The sequence below is a fragment of the Cygnus atratus genome, chromosome 3 (assembly GCF_013377495.2).
Source record: "Cygnus atratus isolate AKBS03 ecotype Queensland, Australia chromosome 3, CAtr_DNAZoo_HiC_assembly, whole genome shotgun sequence".
Taxonomy (NCBI): Eukaryota; Metazoa; Chordata; class Aves; order Anseriformes; family Anatidae; genus Cygnus; species Cygnus atratus.
The window spans coordinates 96,857,112-96,884,305 of record NC_066364.1 but is presented as its reverse complement, the minus strand read 5'-3'; the positions used below and the strand labels follow the sequence as shown (position 1 = coordinate 96,884,305).

The 27,194-nt window shown below is 39.7% G+C and overlaps 1 protein-coding gene across 9 annotated transcripts; it reads right to left on the bottom strand.

Moving 5' to 3' along the window:
• Positions 1 to 185: 185 nt before the first annotated feature.
• Positions 186 to 26,301, bottom strand: RCOR3 (REST corepressor 3). Of its 9 annotated transcripts, none has more exons than XM_035557708.2 (12): positions 26,259 to 26,301; positions 25,856 to 25,912; positions 20,333 to 20,410; positions 18,818 to 18,870; positions 16,911 to 17,072; positions 16,422 to 16,546; positions 14,751 to 14,847; positions 11,829 to 12,047; positions 10,144 to 10,221; positions 9,312 to 9,369; positions 3,679 to 3,920; positions 186 to 3,248 (listed from the first exon to the last, which is right to left on the bottom strand). In XM_035557708.2, the coding sequence occupies exons 2-12, from the start codon at positions 25,902 to 25,904 to the stop codon at positions 2,904 to 2,906; spliced, it is 1,506 nt and encodes a 501-aa protein (XP_035413601.1). In that variant the 5' UTR covers positions 25,905 to 25,912; positions 26,259 to 26,301; the 3' UTR covers positions 186 to 2,903. The 9 variants fall into 9 exon arrangements, with proteins under 9 accessions (XP_035413601.1, XP_035413690.1, XP_035413629.1 ...); XM_035557797.2 differs by having other exon boundaries at positions 14,769 to 14,847; XM_035557736.2 differs by lacking the exons at positions 25,856 to 25,912; positions 26,259 to 26,301 and adding exons at positions 17,468 to 17,584; positions 18,583 to 18,707 and having other exon boundaries at positions 20,333 to 20,388.
• Between the last annotated feature and the right edge of the window lie 893 nt (positions 26,302 to 27,194).

Sequence of the window (27,194 nt, the reverse complement as noted above, 5' to 3'; positions counted from 1 at the left end):
TACAAAAAGCTGTAGAGTTACATTAGCATTGAACAATGTAGGATACACGTTCGCTGCCAAACTTTAGTGTGCAAACATTTTACATTTTTTAAAGTGACAAAATTAAGCCAACCTTGAAGTCAGAGTTCATTACTACATTACAAAAACAGGAGACTAGATATGGCAAAAGAAATTCCCCACCGAAATCAACACCATTGTATAATTTTATTTCTAATTCTTAAAAAAATATAAATGAATTCAGAAGAGAATCACAGTATAAGGGCCCTAACATATTAGACCATTACAAGGTACATAAAAATAGAAGACACAGATTTCTTTGAAACTTTAATCCTTTGATTAAGCAGCAAGCATATCACTCTCCAGGCAAACACTGCTTAAAACAAACCCTACCCCCCAAAACAGGACGTGCAAACTGTATGCACATACTCTGCAAAGCACACAATAAAGACATTTTGCTATGTACATACTTATTTAGTACTACAAATGCTAGGAGATCCCTACTGTGTGCTACAGTGTTTGTAAATTAAAAAATACTACCTATCTCTGACCCTCCCTCCCCCCTTCAAATACAGCACCTTCGCCCAGTTATAGAATATTTAAACAAGATTAAACTGAATTACAATGTACTGAACAGTTTTATAGCAGTTGGCGGTGGCCAACTCTACTGCAACACCCAACATTCTGCATACTGAAGTCTATCGACAAGAGACAAGACAAAAAATTAGCAAAGGTACAATACGCACACCTGGGAGACTCAATGCTAAAAGAAAAAAAAAAAGAAAAAAACAAGAAAAAAAAAGAAAGAGAGCAAGAAATACTGATGATTTATCCTATCACTACTAACAATTAAACTGAGATACTTAGGCTGTCAAAAAGGTTTTCGTATCAGTTTGGAATTCTGGACAGCAGCCAGATCAGACCTGTGTGTAGCTGTTGAGGGGACACTCAGGACTTCCAGAACAAAAGTTAAAGTGATCACAAATTCCTCGGTGCTTGTTCTATGATGCTGCTTCTCTTAGAAGAGAGGTCAACTGATGCTCACATAGTGGCTAAGAACCTACTCTGATGCAGAAGAACATTCCTAAGACGGACCTTTTTTGTATGAGACCTCAGCACACTAGTGATAGCTGTTCAGAAAGAAAAATCAAGTTTGATCTGGAAATATATTTGAGTGAAGAACTAAACTATGAAGGTCAGCACCTTAATTTCAATTCAGGTCATAAATATCAAACTCTAATACAAGATTTAAACAGGAAACATGATCTGATGCTGTAAGAACTTCCCTTTGCACAAATGAAAAACGTTAGCCAACTGCTGAACTGAACATTAGACCATTCAATTTATCTGTGAAAAAGCCTAGGGAGAGCACATTCCATTTTCTAATATAGTCTCATCTTAGTCAAGGGCAAATCTAGTTAATAACAGAATGGATTTAAAAGGACTTGCAAACACCACTTCAGTTATAAACAAAAATAATTTTATAGAACAGTATGGCAGTCAACACAAATGTTTCTACACAGTCAAGAATGCAATGTTTTTCAATAGCTTGATTCAGATCACAGTTTCAAACACTGCTACTCAAATTGAAGCCTAATTTCCTTGGAAGGTAGAAGCATCTATTAAAAAAAATACAAAAAAATATCACTGCTGGGTATGGATCAAGGTTTTAAGACAACAAGAAAAACTTAGCAAACGCACAGGAAAATAATAACCTTTTAATCTCCTAAAATTTGGGAGCTGTAATTAAAATCCAAATACAGGTTTTAGGTAGTGAACAAAACAAAAGAAAAAAGCCATGATAGCCTCAACCCAGCTATTCAACTCTGCCGGCAACAGCAGAAATCAGAGATACTCCTTCAACACTCAGACTGGGCCGGCAGCAGATAGCCCTATTGCCACAGCATGCTACCACCATCAGCCTCTGTACTTTCACAATGAATTTTTAGACAAGAGATCAATGAGCTAATGCATATGAACTGCTAACAGACATTCTCAGACGAATGAAATTCTACTGTACTTAAGTTAGAAGAATCCATGGAATAACAAATTAAATGAATAGCTCTTGCTAAACAGTTCCTCTCCTGTAATCGCCCTGGGTGATGGATGTTGCTGCCTTTCTCTCTACCCCAGCCTACGAGTGATATTGCAGTAGGACACTGGACTCCTGTTTTCAGATAACTTCTATGATTAGAACACACGTGAGATTTATTATGTTTGGTACAACAGCTCATTGAGTTTTTAGAACACTCTTTTAGAGGACTATTTAATAAGACCGTACCTTTTTTTTTTTTTTTAAACAAGAAAAAAGTGTTCTGGGAAAAACATGGAGAAGAAACACCTACATTTTACAATTGCATGAAATGCTACTACCGTCACCTAAACAGGGCCAAAAATTCTGAACCTAAGGCCATTAGTTTTTTTTTGTCCACTAAAAAGTACAAAAAATAAAAAACAAAAATCACACACACAAAAATAACGCTACATTTAAGTCTCCTACAATATTACTTATTCCTAGGTTTGCCAGACTACTTTTCTGTAATTAGATGTTTGACTACAAAGAACTGTAATAAAATAAATAGAGTAAAAATCAGTTAAACCAAATCTTGGTGTGTTGACCATTTATTCATGTAAGAAGTTAGCTTCCTTCAACAGTTATTCACACAGAGGAGGGCCGTATTGTAGGCATTATTCTGCTGTACAAGTCTTCTACAAAAAATATTTTTATACAGGTGGTCGTTCACGTGGTTCCATTTCTGGTTATTATCTCGCTCCTCTGTAAAACTTGTCTGATACCTGTGAAGGCTTGCTGTTTTCTCCCCTTCATTATTTGGAAAAAAAAAAAAAAAAAGTACATTGATACTGTTTTACAGCTGTAGGAGTTAGCATAATTCTGCTTTATTTCTTCAGTGCAGGGTGGACTGAGATTCTGTCTGAATTCCAATAAGCGAGGGTGGTTGCTGGCCGCTAACTGTGGTTAACACCGGCCTTGGGTTTAGACGAGGAGGCATGGAATTAGCTGGGCGGATGAGCGGCGGGGGAGGCTGATTTAGAGTTGGCCTTGGCTGAATAAATCGCGCCTGTTGTTGAAGTGGCGGAGGCTGACGATGGAGCGCAGGAGCAGCAGGAAGCGCTGGTCGAAGTAACGGGGGTGGCTGATTTAAAGTTGCCATGGGAGCGGTAGGTGCTGGAGCAGATGCCTGTGCTGGAGGTGAAGGGCCTAAACACTGAGTGGTCGGAGTGCTTTGTGCCTGCACAAAGGACAAAGACAAGATTGCGTGAACAGCCATCCCAGCCAGAACGCCATGCCGTTGGGTTGCCACTGTCCACTATACAGGAAACAGCATTTATCAAACAAAACCGAAAAACTGAGAAGTTACTGAAAAGAAATCGCCAACCAAAATATTATAGACAGCAGAACTAAAAATATTTATGAAGCAAGAGTCTTCTTTCTAGAACAAGAACTGTATTTTAACAATAAAACAGTAACGTGATCGTCACTATGCAAGGTGCAGTCCTGTTCCCAGCGGGTTAACGACATTGGCTGAAGTTCTATGCAAGCTTATCATCATTCTTTAGAATGTGGTTTGCCACTCCACACCAGTTAACCTTACATTATATCACTACATAAAATGCTGTTCCTCAACCCATGCTTACTTATATCTGGTACACAAAACACACCTCATCTTCTTCATCAGTGCTCTTTCCTGATGGCACATTAGAAGTATTTTTTGTGTCCTCCCCTAAAGCAGAAGCATCACCATTAGAAGCCAGGGTTCCTTGTTCCGCTTCCCATTCCTGCAATACCTCCTCTAAGTTAAACCGACGCCTGTAGTTTACAAAGAAGTTCTTCACTTGGCCAACAGTCTTGTTGCCAATTACATCTGCAATAGCTTGAAAATCTTTACCATATTTGCGGACACCTGGAAGGCAAAGTAAATAACATAGCTGTGAAGAATCAGTCAGACACAGCTACGTGTGATGTATTTATAGAGAGAACCTACGGGACCTGCAAACCAAGGACTCACTAATTAGGCGGACTTCTCAATTAGGAGAAGGCCTCAATTTCTATTAAAACAAAAAAATTTAATTGCATAGCTATCAACATATAAATGAAGAACTTTATTAAAAGGTCATTACCCACTCTTCTTAAAGATCCTGGCTTACTCACCAAGCCTCCCAACCTAAAACCACAGAGATCTGGCCTCTGACAAATGCAGTAAATCTTTCAGTGTGCTTGGACTGAAGGCAGAAGCCCAAGCTAAGTTCAAGATGGGAGAGGGAGGGTGACTGAACAAGTGTGTACAGCTGTAACAAGACATGGTGTCAGAAATGCCAAGGAACAAACATTGACAGCCTCGATAGGTTCCCTCCGTGCCAGCTGCCCACCACCTGTGCGAGAGCTGGCCAGCAGGAGCACTGAGGGCAGCAGCCACCGGACCACGCACAGGGGCACAGTTCTGGAACTCACAATACACGGCTCATTCCTCCATTTGTAGAACGCTCTACTGGGGCTACCGAGGGTAACTGGCCAGCATTCACTGGACAAAGTCTTTTTAAAGCTTTCATTCAGCATTCAAGCTGGGTAAACAAATCTGGAGTTTTGGGACAACCACCTAGGGGAAAGTAAATAAATATAAGCTATTGGTGTCTGTTTCTAAAACAGCCCAGCACAAGCCTCCAGGATCAAATTCTCCAGCAAGAAGCAGCATGACAGAAGATCTTTGCATTGTTCTTTTCATTCATTTTCACACCAATATCAGTAGGTTACAAGCACTCCAAAAGAAAACACTGTTGAACCTTTCAAAAAATACCAACACGGGCTTTTTAAAGTTCTAAAATGGCACTTGCATATAACAACAACAACAAAAGGTCTACAGACTTTTGTAATTTTAAACCTAAAATTGGAATTATAATCTGAACTTTATTGGTTCTCTGTTTTATTTAGGGTACATCTAATTACTCCTCTCTCTTGCTTAAGAAGAAAATCCCGAAGCTCTCCAGCATCCTTGAACACAGCTGCACAAAGTCTATTTTTAATCATAAGTGGCCAGAGGTCTAGAGCCTAGAGAAATAAAACATTACATGGTTGTACTCTATGGTACTGTAAGGCACACTCCAGGCTCAATAAACAGAAGACTCATTTTTGCTCTCAGCTATGCATGAGTGAATTACAATTTGACTCCTTATGTGAAGCTCCTGATAGCTGAACTCATTCAGAATATATTACAGTGTTTAGAGGACAGGCACCCTGTCTCACGCCTGATTTCATGTCTTGCTTCAGAAAGTGAAACGGAAGATTCAGAAGGTGAGAGTTGTTTCAAATCCGAAAGCTACGCTTCTTTTCAACTTAACTGTTAAGAGTACGATCTTCATCTTGTTCTGCTATTTTCTACTTGCTTCATTAATAGGCCTTTCTGATGTGGCATGTACACTCTGTATGTACATGTATGTACATGTATGTACGCACTTCTCTTGCATGTACACAAGAGAAAATTTCTGCTCTAGGAGAGTAACAATTACTGTAGCTGAAGCTGATGCTACAACTGTCAAGAGCCTGGCTACATTATTTAAGATCTTTTCTTGGGCATACAAAAGAATCCAACCTCTCTGACTGCCAGAACCTTGGAAAGAAAACAAAAGGACCTAGCAGAGCCTTGTGGGAGAGAACATATCTAGGCAAGGCAAATACAGGGATTTGGCTTTTCATTCTCAGGTGTTCAAAGTACTAGCTAAACCCCTTAACAGCTGCACATGCCCACAGAGCACTCCCGCCAATGTTTTAATATTGATTGCCCTGCCATTCTGACCCTTACTAATTTATGATGGCCGTTAAATGTCTACAGCAACATACCTGACATCCTTTAGAATTCCTTAAGGGAACAAAGTGCCCAGCAGAACAAAGCACATTTTTGTTTGAAAACTACTTCAGACTTTTAGTGATTTCAGGATTTTCTGTTATTATGCTCTCTGTATTTCTTCCTTCCCCTTAACCTGCAAAACAGCTGAACCTGTTAGCTAACTTGAACTGAAGCTGGCAGATGCAAGGTCTTAAAGCCTACTTCCAAGCAGACAGTTGGAAAACAGTGCATCGTGCCTTCACTGAGAGCCCAACGACGAGAAACATCTAAAGAAAAATAAGTTTCACCACTTTAGCTACACACAGCACTTATCGTTTTGGACTGTTTACAGAGTGTTATTTAGTACTGCTATAGCATCATCACAATGGCTTATACACAACGATATAGTAAAGCATTTTTAAGCTGCATCAGAAACAGAGGGAGTTCAATCCTTGTTTATGAGAGTTTTACACATGTTGGCACATCTGTAAGAGTTCATGCCAACTCATCATCCCTTTCAAATTGGCGGGCTTTACATACACATCCTTCTACAAATTCTGTGCTAAACATCACCCAAATTATTTCTAAAGTGTTTAATATGCTATTAAATAATTTTATTAGGCTGCTGCAAGTGCAATCCAAAATACAACTGCACAGCCTCACTTCACAGGCACAAATGCCCTTGCCCTGGCTCAGATGGAAATAGTCCTGTTCATGGGAACCCTTCAAGCTCCTCAAAACTCTGCTCAGGTAAGAGCTGCACTTAACCTTGCTCAATATTACAGTGTTTCATCTTAGATGTGCAACTCGGGGAAACTCGTAAGCCTGAGTTTTACACTGCCTATTGCTGTCTGATGTCGTGCAGCAGAGCACACACTGACAGGCGCACAAAAACATCGGCCTGAGTCCAAAGCAATATAATACAGCACCACAACGAGGCAGAAACAGTTAACCACAACCTCCAGGTTATGACAGCTGCAGTTCCACTGGGGTGTGATTATAGTGCTCCTGGCAACTAGCTTATGTAGAGTTGTTTTTTCCAACTGTTTTCCACTGCAATGATACGAAAATCATGCCTGCTTTTTGATTCAAATTGTGTTGTTTAGAACATGCCTTAAAACATTTTTGCAAATACAATTTTCAAATGGCTGAAATCTTAGTTTGAAAAGATGACTGTGCTCACAGGTTTCTATACACAAATAAACTTTGTAAGTTAAGAACACCTCATATGACGAACTGTCAAAGTTGAACAGTAACGTGATTAACTATACTGCACAAGATTGGCTCAGAGATCATAAGTCTGAGTTCACAACCCCACTGCAGGCAGCCATGCTACTTTTAAGATTACACACTCAGCAATATCTTAAGGTCTTTTTTGCATTACCTCTCTTCTTTAGTTACTGCCAATCTCTTGAGATTGGCCCACAGACTACAAGAGTTATTTCACGTTTAGAAAAAACAGTACTAAAACTGTGTTACTGCAGGTTATTTTTCTGATTCCGTGGTAGGATTTAACATCTGAATTACAGTGAAAAAATCCCAGAAATGCCACCTACCTGATTAATGCTTATGATTTCTGTAAAATTATTAAAATCACATGCCAAAACAAATCAGTATTTGATGAACTATATCTTTTTTAAGCATACAAACTAAATGTCCCCATGCTCAAGTAAACTGGCAAGTTCAAGCCTAACACACACTACGGTGGCTTTTAGTACAGCAGCCATGGCTACTTCTTTTAAAAGCAGAGTCAGAGCAAAAGATAGCATGGCTCTTTCATATATTAGGCTACTAATTCAAATAATTATTTTGAAGCAAGGGATGGGATTTTAATACCTACAACACTCATGTCAGGAAGGGAGAGTTTAACACCAGACAAAAGGTAAGGGTGGGATAAGAATATTTTGTCCCTCATGCTAAGGTGTTCTTCCATCCCCATTTTATACAGTGGCCAAGGAAGGGGACTAAAATGGAAACGATATACACAAGAAGCTCATGGAAGTTCAGTGAAAATAGTTTTCTTCCAGCAGGCATGCTTTCTCATCCCACCCATAAGTATTGAGGCTGACTACCTTTATAAGACATGAAACATTCCTTCAGGGAGAGGCCAGAAGGCTAGAACTCCTCTCCAGGCAATCGCCAATCCTCTTTCTCTTTTCTCCATGCTCCAGTTTTCTCTTTTCTGTTGTTGATTACATAGTGCCATAGCTTAACAAAAGCTCAGCGCATTCTTATCACTTCCCAAACTGTTCCTTGGTTAGAGCTCTGATAATTAAACTCTGAAAATGCACTATGATTTGAATCCTTTCATCCTAAGGCAGGCACAATGAACCTGGATTATCCCCAATTCTACAGCAAGCATTCTACCTACTAGACAATCATATTAATGATAAGCACCTCCTTCTGTTGCATTCAGAAAATTAAAAAGTGAGCTAGTTACTAATACTGAGAAAAAGAACTTGGGACAGAAAACAGTTTGGAGATGCAAATCCCAGTCTCAGAGGCATGTAAATTGAAAGGCATGACTTCAGACACACCATTCTCTTCAGTATTTCTATTCACATTTCAAAATAAGCCTAACTTCAGGATCAGTCTTCTGGCAAATGACTACCAGGTATGGCATGCCTGACAACTTTAAACTCCTATCCTGATCTAACTGAAGGTTTGGTACTAAAATTCAGTCTTTCATTTTAAAGCATGTGAAGAATACAGGGATATACTGTAGATACATGTACCTAAGCTGATCTGTACTATCTTAGAAAAGATGATCCACTGAAATCAGTCAACATATGACGACTTCAGAACAGTAACAGGCTCTCCAGAAATTTCCTTTGCATGTTCTTTGATTAGGCAGTGCACATAGAAGCAGGACAAGAGTCCATTTTCTTTCATAGAAATGAAATAACAGCAAATTAGCCCTATTAGTAGCCTGCTAGAAAATAATCTTTTTTTTTCTCCAATAAGACAGTTAGTTCAGTATCCATTCAGACTCTTAAAGGCTGGCTAGACATCTGCTGTTTTATTCCCTCTTGAGCAGAGAAAGAAAAAAAAATGTTATTTCCTGTAAAGCAATTTTATTTCTGCCTTTTTGCTACTTTAAGGATATGGAAAGATGTCTTAACAACTTTTTGCTTCAAATTTTATTACTTCAACCACTACCTCAGTCTTCCACTTTGGAGAAATTCATGTAAGGTTATTTAGAAAACTATTGGAGGGACTTTTCAGTATTAATACAGCTGTTAAACCCATCTTAGCTTTTCTGTTTGAGATGTAATATAGGTAACTGAAAGACTAGTGTCATGTTGCTTGAATAAATATGCTAAATATTCTCACTAGTTTTGTTGTTTTCTCAGTGACTTCCTTATAAGACCAGATAAAAGTTCATCTTTCATTAGAAGGAAACATAAACATACGCCTGAAGACCTCTTAAAATTCTTCACATCAGATTTCAAGTTGCTACTACTATTAACATACCTTGTACTGCAAGAAGCTGCTCTTCTGTGGTCCAACGGGCATTGATTTTCTGATTAGACTATTAAAATTAGAAAAATGGCACAAAGATCATTAAAATGTTTCAACAGCTGTAAAATATCTGAGCATTAGAATGTGTTTTAGTCACACGACAGACTGTATTACATAAGTAAAAATCTCTTAGTTGTAAGCCATAAAGTTTTGCTTTCATGAACAGGACATAGCATTTAAGGATTTGAGCTTAGATCTACAGCAACAGTTTTTCCTCTGCTTTATTACAGTTCTTCACCTACAACATAATTTAAGCACAAGCTAATGATCTTTATGCAGGCAGAATTCGAATTTAACTGTAAAATTTATCTAAACTATTAAAACTTGGTGTCGGGAGTGTTCTGCATTCGTGTTACGTTTCATTTGCAAGCCCTTAAAACGAGCAAAAAGAGAACCTCTGTGGTAATATATCACTCACTTCAAATGCCCAAATTTATATATACTGATGTTTTCACAAAGAACATAGAATTTACTGCTAGCAATCCACATAAGCTACTTTTAATCAGAAAAACAATATATCAGGACTCAGTTTCAGCTCCGTATTGTCATGAACGGATACAACATTTCAGTTTCTTCTGCTTCTTTATTCAGCCAGTTGCTATAAAAAAGCCTACTACTAATTTCTTGTAAAAAGACCAGACGGACTCACCAAAGCATGTTATTCAATGGATCCTGTTTAAGCTGCTGCTGAAATGCAAACATTATGCTGCAGCAAATCATATTTCTGTAGCTTCCCACTAATGTAAGTGCAAGGCCACAAGTTCTGATATTTATTCTGATTTACCTCAGGAGGTTTGAATTCTTCAATCCCGCCTTCCATTTTCTGTTTAAGTGCACTGTTTACTTGCTTAGCATTTTGAACCTTGGTCAAAAACAACAAAGTTAATCAGCTCCACAAAGAAAGTTGGTCACTTTACACATATATCTTCACTAGGATTGCCACAAGTGTACCTCCTAAGTTAGAAAGAGAAATATTATGGTTTAAGGCTTCACTACTTTTAACCATTAAAGAAAAAAGTAATAAAAGATACAGCACAGTTCACTATGGAGAGAAAAATATTTAAGCCAGTCTTTCAAAAGAACAGTCTGAAGAAATATTACAAGAAGGACATAAAATGCAAGTTTTGATAATGATACACATGTTCTTGAAGAAGAATGCAGAATATATAGTTCTTAGGTTTCTAAGTGAAATGTACTGTATACATAAATTTCTTCCTTCTCCAAAAAGCACTTTGAAAAAAAATGGAAAAGTATGAGATGTTTCCAGTTAGTTGCTTCTGACAGACAGCTTTTTCTTGATCTAAGACCATCATAACGTGGAAATTACTTAAAATATGTAAATAAAATACCTTAGTCTATGAAGAGAACTTCTAAATTGTACATATACATGTCTGTTAACCATTTAAACCTGACAGTGATGCACATAAGGTAACACAGTGAGAACATAGTTTTGCAAACTATGGTGCATAGTTATTATAAGAGTTCTTTAAGTATGGACACAAAAGCAGGCAACGCAGTGGAGGATTCCAAAGGCTGTGTCCCTGAGATCACTGCAAGAAAAGAAGAGAAAGACAACCTCAAGGATGTAACTCACCTACACTCAGGCTAAACAGTGAAACCCACCTATGCTATTTAGTCCCAAAGTCCTGCTGTGATAGAAAGAAGCATATTTCTCCTGCAAAAGAATACAAGGGAGCAAGAAGCCCACGAAACCCTTTGTTCACTCCATGACCTTGCAACATGGCAGCTCTTAGCAGTCTATAAGGAGGCAGAAATTCCAGGAGATAAGCCTTCAATTTGTAGCCACATCCCTCCTAGAAAGCAAGCAGGCACATACTGCTGTACCCTTAGAAGTTTGAATAGATTCTGTGTTTCCACTTAAGTGCCACAAGTTAACTTCTTCATGCAAAGGCAGGCAAGCAATAGTCCTCTTAAAAGTGAAGACTATAAAGCAGTTGTTCTAAATTTAGTAAGAAGTAGAAAGCTCACCAATTCAAACACAGAAATTAACAAGGCCCATGATTTTTCCCCCTTATACTTTCATTTGATGTGGGGTAAGACGTCCAGGAAAACAGCTACAACTTTAAGCATAACAAATACAACTTCCACTGCTTCATTAGTCTTATTCTCACTTGTCACATAAATGCTTTTTAACAAAGTTAGGAAAAAAAATAAATGTGACTTCGGTTTTCTCCTGTCCCCAAATCAATAACACTGTTTTCATGCCATACTCCCCTCCTCCCCTTTTTAAGGGGGTCATCTTGTTTCACGTTATCCACAAAACAAGTGAACAAAAAATAAAACCGAAGAACAGCTAGTATCCAGCTTTTCTGGTGATAACTGTGGAACAAATTTGGAAGGCTTGCATTAAAGAAGGTTCACAATCTTCACAAATAATCTTATAATCTACAAAATCATTACAAGAACAATTTGAGATGAAAACAAAACAAGACCAATAACCCATGGTACCTGTCGCTTTAATGAGATTAGTTCCATATCCAGCTGTCTAAGAATTGTGTTGGCTGCATTGGGACTACAGGAAACAGCTATCACATCTTCCTGGGTCAGGTACATGCCTTTTGGTGGACGGCATTTGGAACGCTGAGAATGGTGGCGATGCTGCAAGCTCTGATACTCTCTTCTACCCAGCCCTATTTTGCTGGTCTGAACAGGCTGCTCATTATTGCCCTTTAATTTACAAGAAATAAATCATTAAAGAATAACAGTAACTTACATTCAATTTCTCTAAAGAATAACGTATTGCATAGCATTGTAATGTCATGTTTATGACCCAGAAAACCTAACCTAACATCCTCCTCTGCATGCAGTATCCAAACTAAGTCTCACAGATGCAGTAACATAGCATACTAGCCATTTGCATTTTCAATCTTTTTTTTTCCCCTCTTGAACAGAGATGAAAATACAGTAAACTGTAAAGAAATCACAGTATCAATACTGTAAAAGAGGGCTGGAATCACAAACCTCTTACGTATGCAGAAAGTAAAGAATATATACACTGTATGTTTAAACCAAGTAATCAGGGGATTTATACATTTCATTCTGGTTAGCTACAGAGATATCAGGTGAAAGCTGGGGAGTAGAATCAGAGAAAGTCAACCAGGACTGGCAAGAATGCAGGATGGCATTTTTCCCTGCTGCAAGTACTCCAACTTGGAAAGCAATAGTGCTGTTTGTTTTGAGAGGCGATTTGAGATTTGGAAGACAAAATAAATTTACCTTTGCAGTCTTTATAAAAATCCATGCAATTTAGCAAAGTTAAACCTTTGTTTTTCACTTCTTTTAAGTGGAAAGGGATGGCAAAGAGGAGATAAAGTCATTATAACTGCTCTTTTGATATATTTGGACGCCTAGGAGATCTTTGCTAAAAGTTCCAGCTTTGTCTTCAATAGGCATTGTTGCACAACAGCTAGTCTGCACCTGTGTGACTTGTAGAGCAACTGGGTAACCTACAGAGCAACCTACAGAGCAGGAACAGAAAAGCAAAACTGACTGTCCCTGTAAGGATTTTTCAGTTCAGACCAACACTGACTACCAAAACAAAGATGGGATTCAGGCTTTTTTTTCTACCTCGAACAGCTACCCACTGCTCCTTCCTGCTGACATCCATGCAGGATAAGAGCAGGTGGTCAACTGATCACAATGAAAAGAACACAAACTGCAACAACAGCCCTTATCATGTTCTGTAGCATTAGTACAAATTAGCAAACAGTATATTGCTGTCCTAAGCTTGACCTTCTGGCACATCCTCTTCCCAGCTAAAGTAACATCTTAATCCAGTTCACAGAGTTACAGAGGCTAACTTAAAAGCACTTAGGATATTTGCTCCACCTTCGAAGTTGATACAAAACCTTACACCTTAGACATCTAAAAATCCCAAGCTTAAGCATAATTCTGGCCCATTTATACCATTTGTTTTCTGGTTCAGCATTGCTCTTTCAGTGTGAAATTGCAGCTCTTGGCTGTTCAGTCTAGACTTAAACAGAAAACATTCCTTCAAGTTTCTGTCCTGCCAGGCTAGAGTGTTTGGCTTGGTTTAGCTTTCTCTGGTAAGAGAAATTACAATTGCCCTGTACATTCAAGTAGCCCATTTAGTTTATGTTTTACTTAGGAAGTGAAAGTATGTAAATCTCACCAGAAATATTAGATCACATAATTATCAAGTGTAGATGAAATAGCTGTTCAGAACTGCAAAACTCATTGTCCTGTTCCTAGAAGTCTATGAACATACTACTTTCATTCTGGAACATGTGTCGTGATTCAAACAATAAGTAAATTGAACAAAATAGCCATTATTGACAAGTGGCTTAGGCAGCAACTCAAAGCAACAGATGGTACAAACATCGTTATAACGGCAGAGTAAAAAGGTTCATTATCAGAGCTTGTGCTATTTCAAGTTCTAAAAAACATATACAAGCATGTAAAAAAAAATAATAAAAATCTCAAACTCTTATACAGGAAGGGGTCTTTGTAATTGTCCTTTTTTCCTACCTAAGGCAGTTAGAGAGAAAAAGTGGTACACTGAAGGTCACGGAAAACAGAATGGAATCTAATACTGACAGTCTCTTACTCAGCATCATTTTTGGTAGAACCACAAAGTTTTATTAATAATCCTAGACACTACTTTATGAAGATACTATTTCAAGATGGGATATTGAAATTCTGCACTGTCCTTTCCTCTCATTCTCAAGGAGCACGAACACTCAGATTTTAGGAAAATCACAAATACATAAAAGTTGAGAAAGAAAACAAATGTTTACATCTGTTACTGAGCTTTTCTAGTCTTGCTCATAAATAACATTTATGAAAATAAAAATAATAACCTGAACATACCCCATACACAGCACTTATTTCTAAAACTAGCAGCAAGTGCTCATTTAATGAGACAAAAATATTTTTCTGTACACCTACTGGTAGGAAGCATCTCAATAAAGCCACAGATCAGTTGAAATGCATAACCTCACTGTGGCTTTGAAAGAACAAAAAAAAGTTATTCTTAGAAAAAATGTCATTTACTTTTACAATGAAAACATTTAGTTTCCAGTAATTCACAACCAATAAAACCGTAAACACACAGTAACAAGACAGAAGCAGGGGGCATGTTGTTTTGCCAGGTAGCGATAGCATGTCTCTTAGTTTTACAAGATCATTCAGGAGATAGCAAAGGTTTGAGAAATACATTAAGCCCACAGAATAGAAAACAAAAATATAAAGTTTAGTTTCAGTCGGAAGTCATAAAGATCTCAATAAACTAAAGACCCCATGATTTCATCAGGCTGCAAACAGGTAGATGTTAAATTGTTAAATCTCTCTACTGCAAGTTATGCTCTTCACAGTAACACAGTCACAGAAAACAAACAAACTGACATTCACCATTAAGTTATCTGTTACCTCCTTTTTGGCTTCTTTTTTGGGGTCATAGTCGCTATCATTTCCATCCATTGGATGAGCTTCTTCTACATCATCATCACTGCGGACAGATAAGAAGCTGGTCACGTTATCAAATTTTTAACCCCAAATATGTACCTTGGTAAGACAGAATTATCTACTCTAAATATCTATTCTAAGTAGTCAAGCTTTATAGTTATACATTATATGACATCTCAGAAGTACTTGTAGTTTTCAAAATAGAGCTTCTACAAGCATGTTTCTTTTACTAAATTCTGATAATTATTGCGATAAACAAGCAACCCCAAACTGTAGTTTCAAAACCACTTGTAAGATAGTTTAACTGGTACCACTGCCAAGAAATTTGGTGTCACCTTTCTTCAATTCAACCACTTGTGCCAGCGTGAACACTTAGATGGTCAACTACATCAAGGCTAGAAATAACCTTTAATTTGTTGGGTTAGTTTTAACAGAGCAGTTTTCCAATCACTGCACCAGATGTATGAATAAACCCTTGTTTAAGTCTGTGGGGAGCAGAAGAGGACAATGTAAGATGGAAAAATACAGGGCTGTTTTTTCACCAGTTAAAAGTGCTCAAGAACTAAAAGTTTAGGAGGGGAAAGAGAAATGTGCAATCTGCTGAATTTATTCAAAGACAAAAGATTGAAAAGAGAACAGATTTTCCTAGTCCATTCCAGTCATTTACACAATACCATTTTCCAGTCATTTACACAATACCATTTCTGACTAACCTGAATGTAAAAAAAAAAAAGTTCTAGTTATCACAAAACCTCAAAATGCTGTATTAGAAGCAAATTGATTGTCTTCCATGATTTTTCAGCTATACCGTCATAAAGTAAGCATATGAATTTTTAAATTTCAGGAGGTTTTTCTTTTCATTAGCATAATTAATTACACTTTTACTCTGGTTTGTCAGTGTTTCATCCATTAAAAGTCATGCCTTCTGATAAACATGATTATGGTACTTACACAATCAAATTATGAAACCACTTTAAAAAAGGTGAAGGATAATACACAAGTATACTTAGCGCAATGTAATTTTAATTTCATAATAACCAGGTAAAATGTCATTCCCCTTTACCCAAGACAATTTAACACTGTTTTGAGCTTTGATTCCCTTTGACTCATAATAGTTCTGTGTCTCCTGAAAATAAGATTTATACAAAAATGTTTTAAAATTTTGCTATAAAACAGTACTTAGGCATTCTGATCGCTACAGATCTTTACAGCAGTTGAGGTTTTAGTTATAGTTCCATCCTAGTTTAAAAAACAAAACCAACCACACACAAAAAAAGCCTTGCACCCACACACACTACTCCCAATAAAAGATAGGGTTACATTTCCCTAATGAAGTGTTATTTCTAAACCACATTCCCAAACTTTGCGTTCCTTAAACCCATTTTTACAGTTATCAATTAAGTATTCAGGTGTGTTATAACAACTGATACTGACCAGAGTAATATAGTTCTTAAAGCACAGGTATCAAACCCTTTGCTGAAAGCAGAGACATCACCACAGATGCTCAAATCTAAAAGTACAGTTCATGCTTAAGCACAATGTCTGGAAATTACTAAAAAATCTTTACACAGAAAGACTTCAAGTCTCTAGTTAGCTACTTAAGAATACAAAACTTACCTGTCACCTTGATTATTTCTATTAGCTAGCTTTCGAGCCTGCCGATCCATCAAACTTGTCCTAGAGCGAGTTTTTTTCCAAGAATAGTAGTATTTTACAAGGCTCGCAATAGTCTTGTCTGGAAGCTAGAAGAATTCAGTAACACATTAATACAATTTTTCATTAACATTCCACTAAGTTTATAATTCTGTTCTGTTTACAACCACCTTTACCCAAATACCTTAAATGCATGGATGAGATTGAAACGAGGGATTCATTTTGTGTGCATTTTTAAAAAGCTGGGTGGGGGGGGAGAACAAGGAGGAACTTTATTATTAGAGAGGAAAAGCTATAGCTCCAGGAGACACGAAGAAATGAACTTAAATCTTACATTCTAAGTTGTGCCTGAAGCTTCTGTGCAGAATTCAAGATGAAATTTTAGCCCAACGGGAGCCCTTGTTCCAAATGCATCTGAACTGTTTAATGCTACTGATCAAAATTTTACTTTACCATTTGCTGGATCCTGTGAAAGCTCTTTCCATGGAAGCTAAATGCTTGTTCAAATAGGACTTTATCTTCAACTGTCCATTCATCAGGGAAAGGAGTGAAGTTAGGGAGATCCGCAAGGGACTTCTCAATATTGTGTTTATGCCAGAACAACATGCCGAGAGCCTTTGAAAAGAAATAGTCTCTTTTTGGATTTAGTCAATTTTCTAAAATGTCAAGACAAGTTACATTAAAGAGGCAAGCATTTATTTTACATAAAATTCACTATCAGAACCCATTCTCAAAATGTATTTACAATTTATTGGCTATGTACTTATAGGTTACAAAATTCTCTTTGGAGATGGTGTGAAGAGTGGGCACATCTGTACTTTATTAAAACTATGACAGCTAGATAATTTAAGGTCGGCATGGCAGCAGTACTTCTGAAATAGCATAAACAAGGTTGACAGGCTCAAATCTGACCTGCTTTCTTCCTTCACAAATATGTATCACCTACATAGTTCCACATAGGCCCTCAGGCCTTTATTACCAGCCCACTCAAAAAAAGAAAATAAAAATACTTTTCAGCAGCCAGAGGATCATCCAAAATGCAAGTCTGAAAGTTCAAAGTGAGAGTGGTCTTTCTACAACTCTCCAATCCACACATAACAGCACGACCGCTCCCATGTCACATGCACCTAATAAGGAATGGAAATTTAAATGTATATTTTTTTACATGCTTCATTTCTTCATATTCTTAAAGAATTTCAGACTAATTAGACTTACTGCCAGAGAATCAATGACAGACTTGGCATCAAGTCTGGCATGGGAACTGAGAAATGCAATCCACTCAGTTTCAACCATACAGTGCAGACATGATCGCCAGTTGCTCATCAGCTCTCCAGACCCCCTGATTACACATCTTCTAATAACCTGGACGTAACAAACCTCTTCTCATGTTAAAATGGCAACCAACAAGCATCTCTTGCAAAGAGAATTTCTATTCCACTGTGAACAGCCTAAAAAATACTTTGTACTATAAGTTGCTTTGAAAATTAATCCTTTTGTAGACTTATTCTGAGATCCCTCCATTCTCTCTCTCCTAACAGAAGCCAAGCCATAAATACACATTGCCAAACTGTACTACTCTAGGCATCATAACACTGGCAGCATCTTCTTCAGCTAGCAATTGACAGACAACTAATAAGTCTTTGCTACCATGAGGTTTCATCTTCCAAAAGTTGATTATACACCATGTTCCTATTTGCATATCAAGTTTTTTTATTTGTTTTTTATAATATGTAGTCTCAGTTTTACATAAGTTAGTTAATGTACAAAGAAAACTGCAACAGAACTATGTGCAGACCAGCAAAGTTTTAACCTATACTTTTTACGGGATGGTGACTAAAAGTTACTAAAAAATATAAAAATAATCTTATTTGTTACTCTCAAACACAGAATTTGATTCTGTTTTCCTGCCTCTAGGAGAAAAAAAACTCTTAAAGTTGTTTTGCTTTTTTTAAAATATGCACAAGACCTTACCACTTCTGTCCCTATCCCAATTAATGGTTTAAAATTGTACCATATTTGCATTCTAATATTAAACACTGATTTTGTAAGCTACTTCCCTGAGAAACTCTTTAGCTAAATATACACACACAATTGCATGACATGCCCAGTGTATCAAGAAACATACCAAACCTTTCAAAAGTGCACATTACAAGCTGAGCATGTCATGAAAACAAAGAGCTCAATCTTTTGCAGAGAATCCAGAGCACAACTGTATGCAGATCCATTTAACTGCAGTGTTTGCTGCCGTGCCTGAAGAGAAACAGCGTTAATTAATGGTAACCAAGGGGAAAAAAAGAATCGTGTTATACATTTATATTAAAAAATCCTTGAAATTAGCACTCTCATTTCATGGCACTTACCTGTTCCACATTGTATCCATGTTTTTCCTTTGCTATTGCTATATATTCATCCACTGTAACAAAGCAATGTCAAAGTTATTCTTTAGTACTTAGAGTTCTGCTATAAGGTCACACAGAATTAGCCATCTAAAAAGGGAAGACAGTCTTCCCATGCCTTAACACACTACATAGGCCCTGGACTCCCTAAACAACAAATGTATTTGTAGCTTTATTCAAAGTAAAGAAGCTCGCTGTCTTTAATACATTTAATTTTGTATTAAAGTTTATACACTAGCTAATCAGAGACTAGCTGTTTAGAGAAAGACTGTCTTCTTGGAATCCACTCCTCTCCTAAGAACACAGACACAATGGGGGTGCCCAGACAAACGTTAAAAAATAGTGTAAATAGATACTAGATCAATAACTATGCATATCCTTGATGCTAATATAATTTTCACTGACCAACATTAATTTTAACCACCACATGAAGTCAGTTTTCAATAGAGAACACAAAAATCCAATGAAGTCATTAACTTCACCAATATTTTTTAAAATCATATTTTTGTACATTAGACCCAGCTTTGAGCTGAACATTTTCCATGACTGGGCAATTAAGTCTGATGGAAGTCCTGCTAGTTTTGATCTTCAACAGGTACTCTACTTCTAAAGAAACAAACTCATCCCATTCACCCATTGCAGTTCACAATTAAGTGGCAACTAAATTAAGTTAAAAGGGAGCATAATTGAGAAAAGGAAATAATTACATCCTCATTACTCAAATGAAACAGAGATGTCCTTGCCATAAACTGCTGCAGCAAAGAGTTAATCGCACTTTAAATGAACGAAGAAAATGTTCAGTAATCAGACCTGTATTTTATTTCTAACTGTTCTTCAGTAGAATAAGGTACGTTCCCTCAAAGGCGAAGAGGGGCACAAACCTCTAACTACTGGTAATATGTAGAAACTGTCTTGAGGACCAGTTTCTCATGACTGCATCCTCAAAGTTTATTACCCTACTCTACATATGGGGAATCCTATCATAGGAGGCAGGTTTAAACTGGATTAAGCAGATAATTGATTACATTTAGTAAGATGATTCTACTATCTCACGTCACTTTTGCAGGGAGAAAATGCTCAGTTTTTTCCTGATGAGAAAGAAAAAACAATATTCCCTTGAACAGGGCCTTAACACATCTTTCCTGAACATATCCATTGCAATTACTTCTCTAAGAAATTTAGAGTGACAAGTGCCTCATGTTTAGGTGTTTTATTTCTTTATTAATAATCAAAAGGTTTCAGACACTGGTCTGAAACATGTAACACAGGCACCATGATTTGAAACAAAGACTTGACTACAAAGTAAGAGAAGGGGATCTTTCTTTTCCCTATGGTTCTCTAAATAAAAACGTTTCTTTTTTATTTTAATTTACTAATTTGGAATTTCACTATGTGTAAAGCAAAGAGCAAACAAGCATACAAGAAACAATTACTTAGTTTAATTTCAACATTCAAATTCCTAAGCAGGGCAGGACTTACACTTGGCATCTGGAATACTATGATATGGAGACCATACGAGCATCCCTCCATTATCTTTATCAGTATATTTTGTGGCACCTGTAAGAAAACAATCAAGTCTTAGTATTTATAAATATGATCCTGAGAACAACTATTCATGGGACACTAAGTAAAAGTCAACCATACTAAGAAGTCCAGCCCAACTAAAGCGAGGGGAAAAAAAACATTAATTCCACATTAATTCTTTAAGACATTGAATAGCTGACTTTGAACACTGCTCTAAGAAGGTTCAGTCAGGACTGTCTAGATAAGATCCTACTTACCACAATTTGAGCATTAAAGCCTGTTACTAAAGTTGGCACAGATGCCAAGTTTAAAGGTGCTTGTTTTGGAACAGTTCTTAGGGATTCTGATTGTCTACCAGCACCCTAACGTTTATCACTCTCATAGGAGTAATGGAATCTACTATGTTAAGCTAGGCTTTCTTAAAACAATAAAGTTATGAGACAGGGGTAGAACATAGTAACCAATCTCTGATCTTTTCAATAAGACAAAGCTATGCTAATGATTCCAGAAACAATTCTGTTTATCATTGATCTCTACAGACAGTTTTGATTTCCACAGCCATGCAATTTTGATATTCACAGCCAACCAAATTGCTGTAGAAAGTAGTTAGATTGAAGAGCCTTCGTTTGTTTGTTTCTCCTTCTCCTCCACCTGAATGCAGCAAGGGAAGCAGCCTAAGCCACCTAACCTATCAGTGAGGACAAAGCAAGTTTTGCAATACCAATGTAACTTTGTAAAAAGCACTAAATCACAGTCTCTTTGATTTTAAAAACAGATTTTTAAAGAAATTACCCAATATTGGAAAAGCATCAACTAATAGTTATCTTCCATGAATATTCTACAAATGTATGGCAGTACAGAAAAGCTCTTACGGTCTGTTTGTTTACAACAGTTTCTCTTGCTAAGACACTGCTCAACAACTGGAGCATTTACACTAGTGTCAGTATAAACTCCTTGAGGAAGCACCTCAGAAGAATCTAGCTTGCATCTTTCCTGGAGGTGGACAGATTTATGTCCCCAGTGAAATAATTACTTTTTCACTCCATTTTAAGCTTTCACCCTTTATATTTAGGTTCTACATCTTGTTGAGGGAAATAAAACAACAACAAAAAAAACAACAGTGTTTTGGAAAAGATAACTACCTAGTGCTTTCTAATCTTGTACTGTGTTTTGTTGTTCTTCCCTCTTTAGCTTGGCAGCATTTTGTATTTGCTATCTTCTTTGAAGTCTTTACATCCATTCTGATTGTGAACTTGAAAACGAGTTAATCAGAAATGCTAAAAGAACTCGTGTGTTGCCTAAAATCTGTATGACAAGTAACTGCAGCAAGTTTAAGAATATGCACAGAAGCCATAAAGCAACACTTTCAAAGCGTAAGCTATACACCACAAACAAACAAACAAGCAGCAACCTTTCCAAGTTTAGTATAAGAGCAAATTCCTTAATGTAACACTCTACTTCAGATAAGGAAAGTATGCACTTGTTAATCGTTAGGAAAGCAGTATTTTCATGGAGAGTGATGCAAACCTGTTACAGTCACACCATTTCTCTCATCCAGTCAGTCCTTATCAGAAGGAAATGACAGTTACTCTGTACCCCACTCTTTTCAGTAGAGAACAGGATGACCATAAGAGAAAACACGAGTTTATCAGTTTCCATTTGTGTACATAAAATGACTAATGTAAGCATACCCTCGGTTTTCCTTGGAAAAAAAAAATCCAGACAGACACCTGCAGACTAGTTTATATCACGGATATAACCAGCTATCGGGTATTCAAGTACTAAGGTAAAAAACTTAATTTGTCATCTCATTTGCACCCATGGGAGATCACGCGTGCGGTGCCACGCTCAGGGTGCCAGCTGCCAGCAGCGTACCCTTGGGAAGTAGCGCTGTGCTCCGGCAGCAGTCAGACATCTGCACCTCTCAGGTGCCACCTCCACATTGCTGAAAGGAAAGCAAAGTGACACAGGCAGCATGGGATGCACACAGGGAGGTTGGTACTTGTAGGGAGGCATCCTGTCCTCAACCCAGGGTATCCATGGCTGCAGCACAGGGATTCCCTGTGCCATAAGCAAGCCTGGGATGTGTCTCATGAGAAATGCTTCTCGTCCTTTGCGCCCCGTGTATTCAAGCGAGCAACACCATCCCACCCCTAAAAAGGCTGCATTGCTTCCCAAAGGTGACGCGATCCTTCTCCGCAAGACTTACTGGGGACAGAGGCTGGAAACACCAGGCAACACAGGAACCCACATAGGTTAGAGGAGCAGAGCTGCATGCCAGTAAGGAAGATAGGAGCCCACGAGCTACACCTCTGACACAGTCTTCCCTCCCCATCCACATCCAAGCCACTTCAGAAAAGGTTTCTGCATGCGGCTACTGCGCCCCTGCCATCACCCCGTTGGGAACGGGGCTAGCTGGAGGTGACCCATGGGCACTCCAGCTGCTTCCACCAATGCAGCAACACCTTGGCATGTGCTCGATCTCAGTTTAGCGTTAGTAGAAGTTAGGTATGCTTGGAAAACGCTGTTCTGTATGCGATTACAAGTACTGAGAATAAAGTAAGTACCTAGAAGCATATACAACTTAACAAGGGCATTGGGGGGGCTTGGAAATTTCAAAATATGCTGTTTCCCAGCATATAAAGTCCCATCTTCTTCTTAAGAAAGCTTTTGAGGCTTTTTGAGGAACAAAACCACAGAAACTAGCAGGAGAAAGAACTAAGCTTTGAAATTAAAGGATTGGACATCTTAAAAAAAATAAATCAGGGACAGATGGCAGGGAACAAACAGAAAATTGTATATTCTTCACCATGCCATTTAATAATTTCAATTTAACTAAGTCTGTTTTCATATAGAGGTTAGAAGGAGAAAATTTGTAAGGGTGTACAAAGAAATGGAATCCATAAATGACCTTAAATGCTACCACACGCTCCTCTTAATACCCTCCCTCCCCGCAAGAGCAGGGTAAATGCGAAATAAGTATTTCTGCATTAAGCGAGCAGAACTCATCCTATAGCCTTTGGGAACTCCTGACCTGGCAGTTAGGACTGCAGCCATTCTTTTTTCTGAGTAAAACAAAACTTCTCTAGCAGCATCTCATGCGGATCGCACAAAGCATGGTGCATCCCCAGTGACGGCCCGCAGTACAAGGACACCAGCTCCCTAACATCCTGCTACAGCAGGAGGTGAGGCAGAAAGTAGAGGCAGAAACAATTTCACCTCAAGAATATAAAAAACTATAGCAGGAGGAAACAAAACCTGGAGTGCAGGAGATGGTTTATTAACTCAGTAAATTAGGTATGGAGATCTAGGGGTTTTATTTTATTAAAACCATTTTTCACAGCAAACAAATTTATCTCGGTGTTTTTAATTGTCATTACATCTAATAGCAATTTGTTACAGCTCTGTCTGAAGGCTTGCCTGTAAAATGGGGGTGGTGCGTAGAAAGTGGAAAGAGCGAATATGTTTAAGCTAACTTCTTCCAGTTGCTTCTTTCAATCGCTTGTCCTCCCCAAGAGGCTGACAAACAGTTGATTAACTTTTTCTTAAACCATTTCTTATTTCATACATGAACTTGGGTTAAAACAAATTTACTACTGTCAACCTTAATCATGAATGTCTTGTTCCTCGACATATTGTTGCAAAGCGTTGCTCACAAATATTGATAAATGCTGGCTAAGCGAGGCCAAAGACTTGTTATTTGTCCTACTCAGTATTCCGTACGTGTACCAGAAGCAGGCTTTGTACCTTAGACTGTCTATCTAGTTTCATCTGACATTGACTCCTGCCTTCCACCTATTTGTTTTAAGGGGGCTAAGAAGCATTCAAAATACTGTAAATAAATACATACTCTAACATACCTGGTAAACAGTCAGAAAAAAGGGCCTTAAAACAATTCCAAGAAGAAAAAACATTAGTTAGTAAATTAGAGATAGTGCCTGCATCCATATATGCAAACCTGGAAGCCTGATGGAATGCCCATTCATCATTTGTGCCATGAAAAAATATCTACGTGCGTATGTGAGAAGACAACAAGAGTGCAGCTTTTTGCCCAGTATCTCTCACAGATGCTGCCTCAGGAGTCATCAGAAAGAAAACATGAAAGCATGAGATCTTGCTGAGATCTCCTCAGATAACCAATCTCATAACATGGTACGTATTGTATTTTTACACTCTATGAAGTTTTTTAGTTTGTTATTTTTAATATAAAAGATTTAGCTGTTCCAAGAAAGCTAGTCTTGTCACCCCGATAATCAAAATTTGTGCACTAGGAACAATATTATACATTATATATCTTCTACAAGACTTAAAGAAAAGTTTCCATCATTAAGGAGCTGCTCTGATAAAGAGTATATATTGATCCCAGTTGCTGGGGAAGGGAGCATCAATTGAATGCTAGCCCCCAAACAACATGTTCAAGCCCCAAGATGCCTGGTTATAAAAGAGGATAAAATTAGTCCTGTAGTTACCAGTGCAATGATACTGATGTACATGTAGTTTACAAAATTGAAACTACAGGATCTCAGTTGTCCTACAAGGGGTGAAAAGCTCTTTTAATCAGAGGAAAAACAAACGCTCTGCATTTTTCTAAGTGGCCTGTAGGAAAAACAAGCCCAGGCTGCACATTAGAAATGATCATTTTTATTTATTTTTATTTAGGCAGTGTGAAAAGAGAAGGTGTAAGCGGTTAGTCTCATCAACAAAGAGACCTGGACTACGCTCTCCTTTCCGGGGGGAAAGGCATTCCCTTATGCCAAGAACCCGCATCCATTTAATCCCACCCTCCCCCTTTCTTTCCCCTGGCCTTTCTTTGGCCTGTGGGGACTTGTGCCCATCAACAGGGGCTCCAAGCTTTAGGAGGCACTGTGTGAGCAGCTCTGGCCCAATCCTCTTCCGGTGGGAAATCATCTGACACCAATGGAGCCTGTCTGGAGAACAGGAAAAGTAGATAGGCTTCATCCGACCGCTACAACGAGAACCGATGAACCCCCCTCGAAACCTCACCGCCCGGTGCAGCAACGCCAAGCTGCCGAAAAACCGGGCACCGGGCGGTGCGGGAGCGCCCGGTGCCCCCGGGGGCAGGGGCTGGGGGGCAGAGGAGGATGAGGAGGGCGAGGAAGGAGGGCGAGGAAGGCGGGCGGGGGGGCGGCCGGGGCTGCAGCACCGTGCGGGGCGAGGTGCCGGAGGTGCCGGCCGAGCGCATCCTCGCCGGGCGGTTCTGGGGATCGCCGCCTCCTCGATCCGGGGAGCGGCTGGGGGGAATAATAGCGGTTAATGAAAGAAGATAACCTCGATCAAAGCGCCTAACCTTGCGCTGCCTCGGCGGGGGAGCGCGGCAGGGCTGCTAATGAAGTGTATGTGTGTGTGTGTTCCCCCCCCCAGCACAAAGCCTCGGAGGACCCCCCCCCCCCCACACACACACTCTGGTGAAATAAAAATAATAAAGAGGTAAAAATTAAAAATAAAAAAGCCATTTACCGGGCTCGAAGTCGGGGATGCGCGCCTGGTATTCCGCTCCGACCCTCATGCCTACATCTGCAACACGGGGGGGGGGGGGGGGGGGGCGGCGGTTAACGGCCGCGCCGTCCCAGCCCAGCGCCGTGTGGCGGCTGGGGGGGGGGGGGAGCCGCCCGGGAGCCCCCCCGCCGCCGCTCAGCGCCGAGCCCCCGCCCCCGGCCCCCCCCCTCCCAAAGCCCCGGCGACCGCCGGGGAAAGGGGCGGGGGGTCGGGGGAGGCGGCTCGGCAGAACAATGGGGCCGGCGGCGGGCGGTCGCGGTGACCCCCCCACGCTCCCCCCCCCCCACAGGCACACACACACCTCAGTCGCCACACGGGGGCGGGGAGGGGGGGGGAGCGGCACAGGGAAGCCCCGGGCTCGCACCGTGCGCCTCGCCGCCGCTCTCCGGCTCCGAGGGGCGCCCGGCGGAGGAGGGGGCGGCCCGGTTCTTGCCCCAGGGGGGCTCCGGGCCCTTCTCCATCGCGACACGGGCCGGGGGGGGGGGGGGGGGTGGAATGTGTGTAGAAAAAAGCGGCGGCAGCACTGGGGGGGGGGGGGGGAAGGATGGGGGGGAGGTGTTAACACGGATCCGCCATGTTGCCCCCTCCTCCTCCCTCACACCCCCCTCACTCCTTCACCCCCCCCCGGGAATCCATCCGCGCCGGCCCGGCCGGATCTAGCCGGGAGGGCGGGGCTGCCGGCGGAGCCCCCAGCGGCGGAAGGATTCGAGCCTAAGCACAGCGGCCGAGGGGCTCCCCCGTAGGGAGGGGGAGTGGGGGGGCGGGGGCAACTTTTTGTCGCCGCCGCGGGAATGGGGGGGGGCTGCCGCGGGTGTGGGGGGATGGTTCGTACCGGGACGGGTCTGGGTGAGGCGAAATGAGGGCACAGGGGGGGCTGGATCCAGAAATGGCAGCTCGGCAGGTAGTTCTTGGTGGCGTGCTTCGCGTGTGTGGTGCTTTTTTGTTAAAAAAAATGCTTATTTAATATTCTTATTTTTTTATCTTTATGTAGCTCGAGTGTACTCCCAAACGTCACCGTCCACGTCATGTCAAAATAACCGGTTTTTAAGAAAAGCGGCTGAGACCAGCTCCAGAGAGAGGCTGAGTTAGAGATGTGGTAACAGTCACGGCAGTGAACCTGGAGATATGTTTGTCGCGTTTTCTTTCTACACGTACACATTTAATGTCACCGTGGCCATATTTTCAATATACGATAAATAAATTTTTAATGCTTTAGTTACAATTTGTCAGTCTGATTTCGTGAGTTAAAAAAGCATAAACTTAGCAGCTGAAGTTGTCCCTGCTCTGTATGGCAGTCACG